This window comes from Amia ocellicauda, chromosome 23 (assembly GCF_036373705.1).
Source record: "Amia ocellicauda isolate fAmiCal2 chromosome 23, fAmiCal2.hap1, whole genome shotgun sequence".
Lineage (NCBI taxonomy): Eukaryota > Metazoa > Chordata > Actinopteri > Amiiformes > Amiidae > Amia > Amia ocellicauda.
The window spans coordinates 5,097,174-5,113,108 of NC_089872.1; the positions used below are offsets into that span (position 1 = coordinate 5,097,174).

At 40.1% G+C, this 15,935-nt stretch overlaps 1 protein-coding gene across 1 annotated transcript; it reads left to right on the top strand.

The window, feature by feature from the left end:
* The first annotated feature begins 3,990 nt into the window (after window positions 1-3,990).
* Window positions 3,991-15,575, top strand: gng4 (G protein subunit gamma 4). The gene is made up of 3 exons (XM_066696921.1): window positions 3,991-4,290; window positions 8,881-8,988; window positions 14,446-15,575. Exons 2-3 carry the CDS (start codon window positions 8,890-8,892, stop codon window positions 14,572-14,574), a joined length of 228 nt encoding a protein of 75 aa, XP_066553018.1. The 5' UTR covers window positions 3,991-4,290; window positions 8,881-8,889; the 3' UTR covers window positions 14,575-15,575.
* The last annotated feature ends 360 nt before the right edge of the window (window positions 15,576-15,935 follow it).

Here is a 15,935-nt window from a genome sequence, read left to right on the forward strand (position 1 = left end):
TTGCATCCACCCATCTTCATTTGTTTTCATTACAGCCATCTGTTGAATGTAAATGTAGTATTTGTACATGAGCCAGTCTCTTGTTATTTATAGTAATTCAGATACGTTATACATTTTAAATTGAGGTTTTTTTTTTGTATTAAGAACCTTTGTTTCCTTGGAATAATGGAAGGAGCCCCCAAGCACATCACAATGTTATGTAACTGAACACAGACATTTTTAAACTAAGTCATTCTTTGTTCAGAAGTACCCACAATGTAAACATCCTTATTAATATCCTCATACAAGCAGAAAGTTTCCTATGTTGTTATCAATGCCCAGCTGTTTCTAATTCAAACTTCAAGCTTCAGCTGAGTCCTGGGTCAGAAATGGGTGCATGATGGGAAATCGGAGTGGCAGAGGAATCCTGACGGGATCAGAACTGGGAAGCTTTACAAAGGAAGCCCATAATATACAAGTCTGCTATGAAACGTGGAACCTAGAAAAAATTTTTAGATGTCTCTAATGGAAGGACATTTTTTCAGGTCACAGCAAACAAAATGGTCAGGTTGTACAGAAAATAAAGTACTTGATAGAATGTTTAATTTTAATTGTATTTAAATTTAATTTTATATTTAGAATTTGTCGCATTTTATTTTATTGTATGTATGTATATATGTCTAAAGTATATATGTATTGAAAATGATTCACACCCATATTAAAAACTTTATTTAGTGTGTGATGCAGTTTAAAAAAATATTGTTCATTTTATTAGGTTTAATTATCAGTTTGAGGTTTTCAGAGTTTGTTGATCAGTGATTCAGCCCAGAGAAAACCACAGATTCTAGCTGAAGAGACATTAGAGAGATCCCCTGGAGATGTGTTAAAAAAAAAAAAAAAAAAAAAGATATCACTGGAAAATAAGCATAGTGTAATTAACATTATTAAACTAAATAGATCGCTGAAGAACGTGATGACAAGTATATATAGGGAAAAGATCAAACTGACTTGTAGTTCGGTGAATCTAAGTTACCATCACAGTAATGAAGCTACTGGCATTTCCGGCAATCAACCCCACCTTAACCCCCTTTGGTGGCACAAATGTAACTGTCCCACAAGCCCAGCATGAATGTGGAAGGAGAATGGAGCTGAGGGGGTTTTACAAGGTATGTACACTTTGGCAGTACCCATCAGAGTCTGGCCATCAGAGGGTCAAAGGGAAGATGTTGAAGGAGGCTGGATGCCATGGCTGTCTCACTATTATCTGATAATCACTTAATAAAGAAATGTTTATCTTATGGTTAAGTCTTTGTGATGCAAACCCTAAATCAGTGTAGCAATTTCTGCCTTGGTAATTCTTAGTAAGTATCAGTTATTCCGTGTTTAAGCAGGTGTGCCTTCAAGATCCAATAACTTTCTCAGGGTAATAAATAAGCGGTGTCACTATAATTGATTACCCTGTTGTTTTCACTACACAGTAATACAAATAAAGCTGTAATTGTATTTATAGACCAGTCCTGTGTAGACAGATAATTATAGCTTAAGCAGGAAATATAATCATATAATGAAGAATAAAATCTTGTATTTTTTATTTTTAAAGAAGACTTCATTACATATGAAATGACTGTTATTGACTCTCAATACCAGTCATTTTGTACATACCTGATTTTTCTTACTGTTTGTATGGTCATGTGTTCTAATTGCCATAGAAATCCAGATAGTACTGTGGAATGATAATTAAAAAATACAGCACACACTCTCACTAACTCTGTAACTGCTAATAAACTGGCTAAGACGAAGATGCCACAGTTTCTATTAAGTCGTGTGCTTCTTGTGATGGTAGGGTTTAAGTGATAACAGAACTATTCAATGCATTATGGGAAATATTTAGGCTCAGGCCTACTGTGGGCATTTTACCCCTTCATAGAAAACAAATCTGAAGTTTGTCTATTTTCTATTGGCATGCTGCAATGGCTAGAAAATACAAAAGAAAGGCTGAGAGCAGAGGTTATGGAGGGGGACATTTGGCATCCCTGCTTGTACTTTGAGGTGTCATAGAAACAGGCATGTTTCAGACCATGGGGCAGTAAAGCTAGGTCAACACCAACCAACATTATCAAAAGACACTGGCATAGTTGTACATGACCAGATCCAGTACATGGCAAAAGCATTTGTATGTCTTGACTAATTTAAATGTATGATAACTGGCAATTGAAGTAGTGAAATATCCCTTAATGAAGACACCAGAATGGAGACAAAGACTGGCTCTCTGGCTTCTTTTCCCATCATCTAGAGCCATCAGCATTTAATTTGAGAACCACAAGGAACAAACCTAACCCGGGCAATGACCTTCAACAGGCCAAAGTTGCAACAGTTTTTTGACCTATACAAAGAAATACTGGAAACGCATACCTTTCCACCTGCTGTGTTTGGATGATGCATTAGACTGAAATTGGGACAATCCACAAACCTGACAAAACTGTAGGTTCCACGGGTGCACACCAGGTAGCTAAAATGATCAGTGCGATGAGGGCTGCATGCATCTGCCTGCCCCCAGTCTGTTTTTGATTTTCCCCTAATGTATGGACTTTACAAACCTCACAGCTGCATGCACAGAAAGTCCACCCAATACTGTGTTGGACAGTCATCATAGCCAACTGTCCCTGGCTGCAGTCAATTGTTGAACACTGGCATTCTTCTACTTACACTACCGCCTCATGGCACACGCAAAAACCAAATCACTACTTCCCAACACAACATTATAAATATTGGGGCCAAAAGGGGCAAAAACACCTGAGGCCAGAGCAAGTACAGACACCGAAAACCAGCAGCCGTGATGCGGATCAGCAGTGCTGCTGCTCCATCAGTGGATAACCCTTTGCCAGCAGTAGATCATGGAAGTCGGGGCAACTTACATGTTTTGCATTACGATAGACAGTTACTCATATTACAACTGCGTCTACTTAGATGTCGGTTATACATAACTAACCCATCGCTATGGCCAGTCTTAATGAGGCTTGTTCTCCTCTCCCCACCCTATACTAATGTGAAAAACAGCGCTCCTGCTGCGCCGGATCGGCGGGATTGTGCAGATCTGCGCAGAACTGCGTGGCCAATACTTACAATTACCTACAATTCGCTGCACTGGTCAAGGCAGCTGGTGCTGACCGTACGGAGATACTTCTCATTGGTGGACGAAATGTTTTAATATTGTCTTCTACTGAAACCCATAATGCCGGCAGCTCGGAAATAATTGAAATAGGTTGCATTTTAAGTAGCGAAACAAAATGAAAAAGCACCAGCGAGAAAGTATTGGACTGGAGCTGCATTCCAGTGGTTTCTGATTTTCCACGTTTTCCTTAATCATTTTTAATAAATAATAATAATAATAATAATAATAATAATAATAATAATAATAATTATTATTATTATTATTATTATTATTAGTATTATTATTGTGGGGTAGAGCTTTATAACAACACCGCCACCTTTTCCTCAGGATCCCCACTCTCTGAACTCACTTCACGGCGGACCAGCTGGGAGACCCGGTGATGTAAACTGTGATACTGTGTGATGTAAAATGAAGCAGGGAAGCCTGTCTGCCTCCCCAGAGCACCGTGCTGCAATGAGGGCCATTCAAATGCAATGGATGCCATTTTCACAGTGCTGTGGGCAGTGAGACGGGGTGTGTGTGCGGTGCTGGGGGGGTGGGAGAGGCACACCGGGGGAGAGTCCAGTCCCGTCCCCGACAGCGGCACGAAAGCGGTCAAGGTTGCGGGCAGAAGCCGCATTCAGCGTCGCACCTCCGCCAGCACAGGCTTCATTTTGTGGGGGTCTGATGCTGTGTGACACCCCTCCTTGCCCTATATTCTCGTCGTCCTAGGGGAAAAAAAAAGGTCTTTCCCCAACTGCATTTATCACCCTCTCTCTCTCTCTCTCTCTCTCTCTCTCTCTCTCTCTCTCTCTCTCTCTCTCTCTCTCTCTCTCTCTCTCCAAGTCCAGCACCATCAAGGTTGGGCTGTGCGGTCCTCCCAGGGTCTCAGATTCAAAAGGAAAAGCCCCCCCACGCCGCTTGTGAGGAGCTTAAAAACAGGTTTAATAGCATGAAGCTCCAGCATCTAAACTGGTTATTATCTCATTAAGTGTGCTTACACTGTGACTGGGCAGAGTGCGTGTCATTGCCGTGTTTTCTTCTCTTTAACTGGATGTGAGTTCCCCCCCCCCTCCACTTGCTTTATTTTTACTGATCCTTTTTGTGGGCAGGAATCGCTCCCGTTTTCTGAATATCGAATCATCATCCGTCCACTTCAGGTAGGCAATGTCTATTTACTGGGTGAGTTATTTTGTGTAAAGACGTATTTTCGTGTCTGATGATGGGTTCAGTGCACGGTGAGGAGAGGCAATAATCAGCGATTTCGGTAACATATCAGAGCATCATCAACATGGTTGTTGCAGTAAGTAAGCATTATTCATATGCAAAGGAAAAGGGAAGAATATGTGCAATATTTGCGAGGTGGGCATAAAATAACTCCAAGCTGAATTGCTCAGATGCTGGGGAGGGTGGGGTAGGAGTGCAATTATGTAAAACAATGCGAGAGAGAGAAATGTTTAGCCTTGGATTGCATTGCACTGAAAAATACCTAGAATGTGCATGTTATAGGCAGGGTTTGACAGGCATTTCATTGCAATCCGACATTGGAGCTGCTGGTCAGCACATTTGAATAAAGATTGCACAGGAACACGGTTTTACCGGACTGTATACAATAATGTTGCATGTCGGAGGCATGCTATATATATTAAGAATCAAGCTGTATTCAAAAAGATCAGGGGAAAAAATGTGTTGATTATTGGGAGACTTTTGAACGCACCCTTCGCAGAGACATGGGGCTCTCTTTCATTAATTTATTGTCTTTCTGTCATTTTCCTTTTTGTGTATATATATATATATATTTATATATATATATATATATAAATCAATCGTCCCATTTAGAATTTCGGTTATTAGCAGGAGCTGACGGCTGCTGCGCTAATTGACTAATTGCCGTCTTGAAATATTGCTTCCGTAGTTATAATGAAGGAGTTTCTTGTTGTGGTGCTATTCCACTGGTCTTTGAAAACCTAAGGAATTCCGATTTGAGCTACAGCACAAGTGTTTATTGAAATGGACTTCATATATAGTAGTGTTAGGGTGAAGTTTTTCTCAATGGTTGCCTCTTGACACAATTGAACCAGCCCTTTAAAAATATTAAAGGTTGGATCTGTTTTTTTGTTTTTTTTGTTTTGTTTTTATCCCCATAACACTTTTTTTTTTTTTTTTTTTTTTTTTTATGAAAATCATAATCATAAGTGCGGGAAGATATTGGTATTCAAATCATAAAGATTGGAGTCAAGGATTTTTTTTTTGTATATATGATATCAGACAAACCGTTTTAAATCCATTGTTTAAGAAGTCATTTTCACAGCAATTACATTTTCATCCTACACAATCTCTTAATTCAGACCCATTGACAAATCCATTAATATAGCACTATTCCTTTCCAAAAAAAGAAAAGAAAATCCACATTACACAAAATACTCTGCCTGCTATGAGTTCTGTATGATTGTGAGCATCATTAGGCATTATTTTACTATCTGTCTTGGAGGGTTTTATCTTGACTTTATGTTTTTTTACACATGTATTGCCCAATTGCTTCATTAGACATTCAGCGACTTTTTATACTCTAATTAGAGGAGCTGTATTCTCCATGAACAGATGTGGGGCTTTCTCTGTGTCGACCTCTGAACCCTGCAATCTATAGCAGCCCAGGAGTGAAAAATTAATTTAGCGTTTTCAACATGCCATGAAAAAACAGCTTTAGCATGAGCAATCATATCCAAGCAAGCTGTGCAATACCCTCCTCATCCATACTCCTAGTTCAGTCCTCTTCTGGGTTCTGAATACGAGTTGAAGGCTAGTCTGGCCAGCTCAGCTCTCTCACTTGAGGATACTGACCAGTCTAGTTTTTTGCCTCTCAAGCCACCGTACCCAATCCACTACAAAGTTTGTGGACTAGGCAAGGAGATCTCCAAAAACACACCCCTCCTCCCCTCATTTTAGGAATGTAAATGTTGCCAATTATGTCTTCAGAAGTGCCACCCATAGCTTCATATTGGAGTGTCTGCTTTATGATCTCAAAGCTGCACAGCTAAGGAGTAAATTGCATAGCAATCTAAGAGACTGGAAGTGATTTTTAATACAAAAGCATACTTCTTCCTTGTTCTTCTCCATTGATGTTTTTTAATGCCTTTGTTCCTCTTGATAATTGTCGCCCCTCTGCGAGCCCTGACAATCACTTCTAATATGTAGCTGGAGAAATACAATGATATAATACAGTGATAGAATACAAAACACTTATTTGTTTTCACGCTCCACTACAATATATCAGTTTGAAAAATCCTGTGTGAGGAGCAGAAGTCATTAACTAGTGTGCTAGGAGGTTTGCTCATCCATTAACAATGAAAACAGTGTTTTCCACTTGGCTAATTGCATGCTTATGGTTTTAGATGGTAAAACCATAATTTTCGGGGATGGATTTTGCACCAGTCTGGAACTCAGTGGGTTTGGTTACCGTTTGCCGTTTCTTCATGTGTTGATCTTTGGGTCTTTCTTTTGGCACAGTCACCCAAAGCATGTTTATATATTATAGTATAAAGCAAACTTGGTCTAACCTTATGATCCGTTTGGCTTTTTAGCATTAGTATGCTGTATCAAAGAGCCATATATTATATGTACGGTGTGTATGTGTGGAGGCGGGGGGCAGCAAAATACTTTTACTATTCCTATAAAAAGAAAACCAGCATGGGATTGACACTGAGAGAATTTAAAACACTTCCATTAGTCAACTTTTGGGAAAGATTATTATGGTTATTAAGGACTGAAATAAAACATGCTGTTGTCGCCACTCCAATTCAGAGTTCTGTACAGTGTTTCTTCTAAGAGGGTGATTGATTGAGGCGTAAAGGATAGCCGCTCCAGCAAGCTCCCTTGGTTTCCAGCACTTTTTGACAGACTACCAAACCCCTGGTATTCTTTAAGCAAGGTCATTTACCCAGATTTACCTCAATACGTATCAGGCAAGCTGGGATGAGCATTCTTCAGTTTACTGGCTTAATAATGTTATCCTTCAGCATGATAGGTTGGTATTATACTGAAATATAAGTTTATTTTTGTGTGTGTGTACTTGGGAACTGTATTACCTTGCACTACACACTTCCTGAAGTATTCAAGAACATCAGAAAGTGTACCAATAAAACAGTTTGCCCCACCTTGCTCATTTGCCTTGGTATAGTTAATCCAGTGGATACCAACCCTGGTCCCAGGGTCCTGCTGTCCTGCTCACAGAGTATGTCATCCTTCTCTGAACCTGGCAGAGCATTGAAAGCCCTCAAGTCAGGGGACCGGTCTTGTGGCTTAGCGGGCAGCTGGTCAGATCAGACACTCGGATGCGAGACTGAGACAGCACCTTGTGCTGTTTCATACTGCACATGACTAAATATGAACATGTGCAGTTGGATAACATAAAAGCACTTTTATTTACTGATATGAATCTACACTGGACTTACACATATCGAATATTACTTTAAAATGTGTTAGTGGTCGAAGGGACCCCGGGAGGCAGCTTATATTGTAGTGGGTTTGCTTGTTCCACACCCCTACAACTGTTATGTAGTCTGAGCTGCCCAGGTCTGAATGCAAGCTTGTGTCTTCACAAGATCATTCTGGTGGCTGTGATAAATAACAAATTAAAGAAAGGCCAGATTGTTGCCCTTTACCCATAACAATGTGTTAGAGTCAATCCACGTCTGTTAATTTTACAGTGTACCTCAGTTTTGTTTTTTTAGTTTAGTTTTTTTTTAAAGACCTTTTCTTTTCGTGATATCGGTATCGATCTATTGAAATAAGCTACTGTGACTCTGCATGCAGAAATGCTGGGATATGCAGTGTGCCAGCTCAATTACTGCACTAAGAACCGCTCATATTGTGGTAATGCAATTTTTGAAAGTGGGATTAAGTCATTTGCAGCATATATATATGTATATTATATATATAATTGTTTCCAATATCGCTGCATGGACGTTAAAAGCAGCACAGGCATGGAGGCTGAATTTAATCAAGTGAAGCGTGCCTGCCTGCCAGCCTCTACAAACTGGAGCAGGCTTCACTTTGAAAACTAGTCTCCTGTATTAGCACGCATTAGAGCAACAGGGCACTTGAATTTAAAAGACATTTAAGTGCTGCCAAGTCTTTCTTTTACACTGCAGGCCGTAACATCAACTGCGTTTGTACGCCAGCTATTTCATTTGACAACAAAAGTCAAAAAAGAAAAAAAGAGAAGCACAGATGTGAGGATACTAATCAAGAGGAGGTTTCAAGGCTTAGAAAAATGTAGGGAATGTTCTACCACTCTTTAGAAATTCATCTTAGGTAGCAGTCTTTTTCATTTCCTTAGCAAATATCCTGATTTTATGTTTTTAAAGAAGAAGGCCCTCCCAGCATTGTTTTTCCAGATGTAGTATAATTTTACTACTTACAGAATAACAATTACAAATAAATAAATAGATACGTTCATACATACATACAAAAGGTATGACTTTGTAGCATCCCTATGATCTTAATAATAGATAGACTTAAACATTTAATTGTGTAAATCTGAGTATGTAAGGAAAGAAAAAGTAATGGTATGCTACGAAGTAGATATTATTAGTATTATTAGTATTATTTATTTCTTGGTTGATGCAATTATCCAGGATTTAAGGGGAAAGATGGTGTCCTCTTCTCAAGCCCAACCCAATCAGCCAACAAATTCATTTCTACTACAGTGCTGCTGTGGGATTTTTGACCTGCTTTTGTCTTTTGTGTAGGAAGCCACAATGAAGGACGGCATGGCCAACAACAGCACAGCCAGTATATCGCAGGCCAGGAAAGCAGTGGAGCAGCTGAAGATGGAGGCCTGCATGGACAGGATAAAGGTACAGAGATGGTGTGTGGGTGGGGTGGTGAGCTAGCTGACCTGGGCATGTATGTGGGATGATGGAGCTAAAACCTAATTGGTAGTCTCTATGCAGGTATAGTCGGGCACAGCAAAGGTAGTAAATATAGCTTAATACGGACAGTTTAACAGTAGCATAAGCGTTGGTATAATTAAAACATGATGTACCATGATGCAAATTCAATACATTGTAAAATATTGGGAGGTAGAGAAAAATGTGACATAAACCATTGAAAACGATGTGTGGTAAAGCCATGGAAAAGCTGACAAATTACTATTCCAATTGAATGCACTTAACTTGCATAAGGGGATTGATAGTATCATATATATTTGCCTTCTACTGAGTACCTTTTGTCTGTCAACTTGAATTTGAAAATGTATTCTCATAGTAGAGTTTGGAGTCTAGGACCGAAGTTGCAAATGAGTTGCTGTGACTACCTGTTCCCCAGCCATGCCATATAAATAAATAAAAATATATATTTACTCCTTTTGGGCTGGATCTGTAGGCTAAACCCTGAACATTAGCTGTACATTGCATTCTTTGTTTAGTACCGAGGGGTTGTTTGCTCTGAGAGGGGTGGATGACATTCGCTGGCCCAGTGCAGGCTGTGATGCCCAGATAAGGCCTGCAGCATTGATGACACTGTAGCCCTGGAAACTGAAGACTCTGAGACAAACATCCCAGCATACGGCTCTCTGGTTGGCCTTAGTATAGACGAAAACAGCCTGAATATGAATATTGTATATTGAAAGCAAAGGCTTCCACACAGGTGTGGCTTATGTGTTAATTAAGCAAGTAACATCCCAGCATGCTTAGGGTCATGTATAAGATTGCAGGACAGGCCTGGGTGCCTGTAAGACTATATGTCTATATGTCATTTTCCTGGAATGGTTTGGGTGCACTAATTCCCTCAGAAGGCAAAGGCAATGCTAATCGCTACTTAATGGTACTGAGTGATTATCTTCACCCCACGTTACAGCATTTCTTTACATCCAGTAGGGCTGTCTTTCAGGATGACAGTGCCCCCATCTACGGAGCACAAGTGGGTGCCCGGATATAGATATATCATAACAGTCTCAGTCATCAAATCTGAACCCAATAGAGCATTTATGGGATATTCTGGAACAACGCCACTGCGTTTTCCACCTATATCAACCAGAGTTGATTGACTTGCTCGTGACTGAAGGAATAGTGCTGCATCCCTCCTGCACAATTTGCACACACTGGCAGACTCTATGCCATGGCACATACAGGCCATATTGGCCACACGTGGCTGCCCAACACCCTTTTAAGTGACTTTACGTTGGTGTTTCCATGACACTGATCACCTTGCTTTGCTTGGGAAAGGTCTGTGGAAAATTAGGATGACATGTTAGGGGCCCCTGAGAGGCTTAGGTGGCCAAAGACTCCATTTTGTCCATTGATACACAGAAAAATATATTAACATTTTTCTTAAATTCCGAATTTATTCATAATCTATTTAAAAACCTAAAATGTATGTCAATTATTAGTGATATTTAGTGATCTGTACATAGAAGTTAGTGAGCTAACGTGCCTCATATGACAATTAAAACATGTTTTGAGATTTCTATTTCAGGGTCACACAAGGTGTAGTAATATAATTACTGTTAGCTTTTAGCTTGACTAAGGGACTGCTTTTAGTTTTTGTTGACAAATCTCTGCAGGTGACATTATAAAGGGGAACAACACCCTAGTTACAAGTCTATAACTGCATTTTGTTAATAGAATCTCAATATTGACTTAACGTGCTTTATTGACTTTAGACACAGTTTATTTGAAAATATCAAATATACCTGGTGATGCCGTGTGTTTAATGAAGCCATGAGTTTTATTAAAAACTGACCCGACTGAGGCACTATTCTCAGGGGCTGTGACATTATCTAAAGCTTCTTAATTACATAACTGGTGTTCAGTGTACTTACCATCAACTATTACCCTGTGCATCAGGGGAAGATCACTGTAATTATCTAAGTGAAAACTATTCTATTCATCACATTTTTATTTTCCCCCTGCGCTCTCTTCCTTTCTGTCCTGTTTTAAACGGGAAGCACGGCACAGTTCATCAGTGCGAGCGCGCCTGTATCATTAGCCTTTCGAGTCTGTGTCACCATACACCATTACAGCAAAAACGCAGGAATAACGAATAATCACAGGATTTGTCAGTCTGGATCAGGCCACATAACTGTAGGGAGACCTGCACATTTGGGTTTCCAATCAATGTTTGAAAAGGATAATACAAAACACAACAACCAAGTAGGTGTTGGTTGCAAAATGAGAACAAGATGCACTTCCCCACACCAATGGAATTTTTTGTATATTGGGAATTGAGGACACAAGTGCATGACTTATTGTTACTGTTTTCTGTATTTCAGAACCTAACCTAACCCCCCCCCCCCACACACACACACACACACCCTGAAAAGCAGTCTCCCTCAGATGTACTGAGGACTGCTTCTTTCCGGACGTCTCCGAATGTAATTATGGTACTGCCAGTTGAAGGGAGGCATCGATTGTAGGAACAAAGTACATGTTCAGCTGAGAGCGGTTAGGAGTATTCATTATTTCCTCAATCGCACGGTGGAATGTGATATTGGTAATTAGAGGGCCCTGCCGCTATCACTGGGAATATAATTATAGCTTGTCTCCCTGGGTTGCAGCGGTGCTGTGTGTCATGCTGGTGGGAGATGACACACTGAACCTTCCTGCCATCCTCTATATCTTGTGCGTTTTCAGATTTTGAACACAACAGGACCGGCCTGAGGCACAACACAGCTCGTGTGAACAAGTGCTGAAGGAAACTGGACTCCAAATTGTCATGTGTATGTGTTGGGGCTGCCCTGCAATGGCCTGGCAGCATACGGTGGGGTGGGGTGGGGTGCACCATGATCCTCTAGCAGATTTAAGTTGTTGTTTTTGTGTGTGTGTATTTCATTATACAACTCTATGACCCTTCCATGTGGCAGACGTATAGATGTATAGTATGATAGTTTCCTGCTCATGAGATGAAGTATGATCAACACTGAAATTATGCCTTACAAAATAAATAAACTGTGATTTGTTTCCCCCCTTTTTGCACGCATTGTGTAAGCGTAAATTAGTCTTTAAAGACTCCATGCTTCTTCAGAAAGTCTTTGACAATTCAAGACACACACGTCTGCAAGTTTTGCACTGCAAGCCCAGAAAGTCCACAGCCCAGCTATTACGCCCATTGGAGAATTTCCTGCTGCTGGATCTTTCCAAATACTGAACTCGGAGATAAACAAGGGTCTGAGATCAACACAGATGGGTCCGTGTCCGAGTTCACCTGTGGCCCTGTCCCTGACATCGGCTTGTCTGCAGCTGCTCCCCATTTCGCTGACGCAGTTTGTCCGAACGTCAGCTGTCATTTGCTGTATTCTGATATTGCCGTGAAGAGGTTTTTTCAGCAAGCATAAGCAACACATCACAAAAGGTGGCAAACACACAGTTGTGTAGTACCTTTGCACAGTTGTTGACCACCTTATAGCACCCTCTCCAAACACACCTGTTCAGAAAGCCCCTCAGTAATACCTCAGCCATCTCCTTATTTCTGTTTCATGCAGTAAAGGACTGTGATTGTTTAGCTATACCATGGACCCAAACACCTTACTTAGTTATATCAAATCTAGGAAATTACTTTTAAGGAAAATGTCTCCCCAAATGTTCTTTTGGACATTTTATCCAGTCTACAAAGGCACTGATGTCTGAACCTAACAGAACAGTTCGGAGGCAAGAGTTGTGTCTTTTTTACTTCCAAGATGTTTTATAGACCGAATCAGATTGAAAATATTATACTGACTGATTCCTCCAGTGACTACTTAACCAAGATCTGTGATATTTAATTGTCAGATGATATCAAATAAGAACATTAAAATCTGCAAGATATGTGATTTGTGAAAATATGACAGGAAATATCTCAAATTATTAAATAAGTATGACGTTTATGTTTAATTTAATATTATGTTTTGGGGTTTTGTTCTGTTCTGAACATTCAAATTCAGCTTCACTAGATCCAAGTTGTAAACTATAAATAAAAATGTACATCATACCACAGCAACAGAACCCCCCTCCCAGAAACATTCCTGAACAGTACCTACTCTTCTCTCTCTATAGGTTGGCATGGTATAAGGGGGCCAACAAAAACAGACACCTTATTATACAGGAAGATTAAAGAAAAGAGAGCAGGGATTTTCCACATTATGAATTGCTTATCTCTTGCCCCAGGTACTGTGTGCTTTTGTCCTTAGCTAAGCTGTAAATGCGGTTTGTTTTCAATAAGTAAGCAAGCCGTTAATATTTTCGAAAAGGCTGCCTGGCGGCCGGACTGTCTGCTCTAATTGCTCTCATTTGGTTGCTCAGCAGGCAGACAGGCAGTTTTTTTTTTTTTTCCTTTCCTTTAGGACGGTAAGCACAGGATGAGAGCTGACTGTCATTTGTTTCCTGTGCTGCTGTGTGGGGTTACTGAAGTGGAATAAACACAGCCCTTTCCAGAAGCTATGTCTCTCTCTCCTCTCTCTCTCTCTCTCTCTCTCTCTCTTTTCCCCCCAGGAGTAGCCATTCCTCCAAGTCCCTGAGCTTGATGCTGAAATTTCACATTTTGGTATCATCTCCAGGGGCGAAATATAATCCCGTTTTTATTTTGATACTATTCCCGATCACATGGTATCACTGTAGGTGACAAAATGAACAATGACAGGCTCATCTGAGTGACAGCCTACTGTCAGAAAGTATGTCAGTCTAATACACCAGTCAAAGTGCAGCGCAATTCAAAGAGAAAGGCGATGACCAGAGTACAAGTCATTGCTTTTTGTGTTTCTTGTTTTTGTCCCTTTCAGCACTAACTGACTGCCATCTTGGAATGACCTAGTTTCTGACACTGCCATTATTGCAAGGCTGTCATGGTTTGTTGTTGTTGTTGTTGTTGTTGTTGTTGTTGTTGTTGTAGCAAACAAGGTCTCTGAAATATTTTTTGTGATATATAAGAAAATGGACAAACTTTTATAGGTAATGCCAAACCCTTTATTCGCCTCACTTAACACAGTCCCTGTTGGTCAAGACAACTCCAGAACAAGTCTGTGTCTAAGGCAGCAGTGAACCTGATATCATACTTTAATACCTGCAAAATAATCTGCTATTCAGTAATCACCAGATCTTGAAAGTTAAGATCTTGTAATTTCTATTTTCTATTTCTATTTTGGGGCTTGATTAAGGATGACGATAGTTTGTTTCTTTTTCTTGTTCTCGGGTGCCTTCAGGGCAGGAGCTGACCTGCTGGCCTGCTTCAATACCCAGTTGCAACCTTTAAGTCACCAAGGTTTGCCAGGGCTTACACTGTAATCTGTACCGGGGACTTGAGCCACAATGACACTGTTTTGTGTTTGTTTGTCTTGCTCTCAGGTGTCTAAGGCCGCAGCGGACCTCATGGCGTACTGTGACGCCCACATACGAGAGGACCCGCTCATTGTGCCCGTGCCCGCCTCCGAGAACCCCTTCCGGGAGAAGAAATTCTTCTGCACCATCCTCTGAGAGCTCGGGGAGTCAGAGCAGAGGATGCGGGGTCCCTGCCGCACCACACCTTGACCGCTCTGGAGCTGACGAGCAGCCTGAGAGCCTCCAAGTCCGCCTTCCTTATTGAGAGCAGCCTCTGTGTGAGGCCTGCCAGGAGTGGCACCAGTCCAAAAACTGGTGTCAATTGATTGTCTGTGTTTCGTTTAGGTTTGTTAACGCTTATTATTAGAGAACAGCATTGCTCATTGCCTAAAGAGAGATTTTTGATTTATTTATTTGTTGGTTTGTTTGTTTTCTTTTTAAGTGATTGGACTTACATGCCTTGGGACAATAGAAAATCAAGCAAACACAGGAATTCTCTGGAAAAACACACACTTTCTTTGCAGTTGAATCCCTTAACAACATGGTTTTAGATACAATTCAGGTCAAGAAAAAAACAGGTACAAATCAGGTATACATTTCAAGATTGAAAATATTTATTAATTTTCATTATTTATTTGATTTTGTTTATTTATTTTTCTCTGTTTTTTTGCCCAAGATATACCTACTGGTAACAAGATCGCTCAAATTAATTTAAAAAGGATCTTACTTGTAAGCAATAGATTTTTCTTACAACACATTATCACCTAATCTGGGAGTTGGCTGGAAAAGTAGAAGGTAACTTCTAAGCATTTGATTTGGGATATATCACTGTTCCTGTGCCCTAAATGTACTGCGTTGATATACATAGACCATTAGTTATCTAGCTTTGCAAAATTGAGACATGATTTTGTTGCAATTTCGGATTTCCTATAATTGTTTCTGTATACTGCTATATACTTACTGTCTCTGCGTTATCAAAGCTAATTGAAAGAGGATTAAGTGAAATTGAACTAAAAAATATTCAACCATCCAAAAATGTCTAGGATAGGCACACATTTGCTAGGGGGGGGGGTTAACATTACTAACAAAGCATGTTTTAAAGCGGTTGAAAATAATAGAGGAAACCCTGGAATTAAAAAATTAAGAAATGTGCTTCATTCAGGATCCGTGAATTGATTATGAGGGGTATGTAATACTTTAAATTTCGATTAAATCACAGCCATATTTATCTCGCTATATTTGAATGAATCACCAGTGCTTGCCTTTTCTAAGCACAAAAGAGAGCCTCTGAAAGTAATGCAAGTTATTTTAAGAAATAACCAAGCTATCTTGGGTAGGGTTTATGTCTTTCCATCCGCCTCAGTGGTTTTCATGTCTAACCTGTTCCGTATCCTATTCTAAGTGTTTCTGTGGGATTATCTGGAGTGGGTCTTGCTCACTAAGTTCTGCAGACAAACAATTCATGAATGTGTTAAAAATAGCTTCTGATTTGACTTCCACAAGATCAATAAATTAAC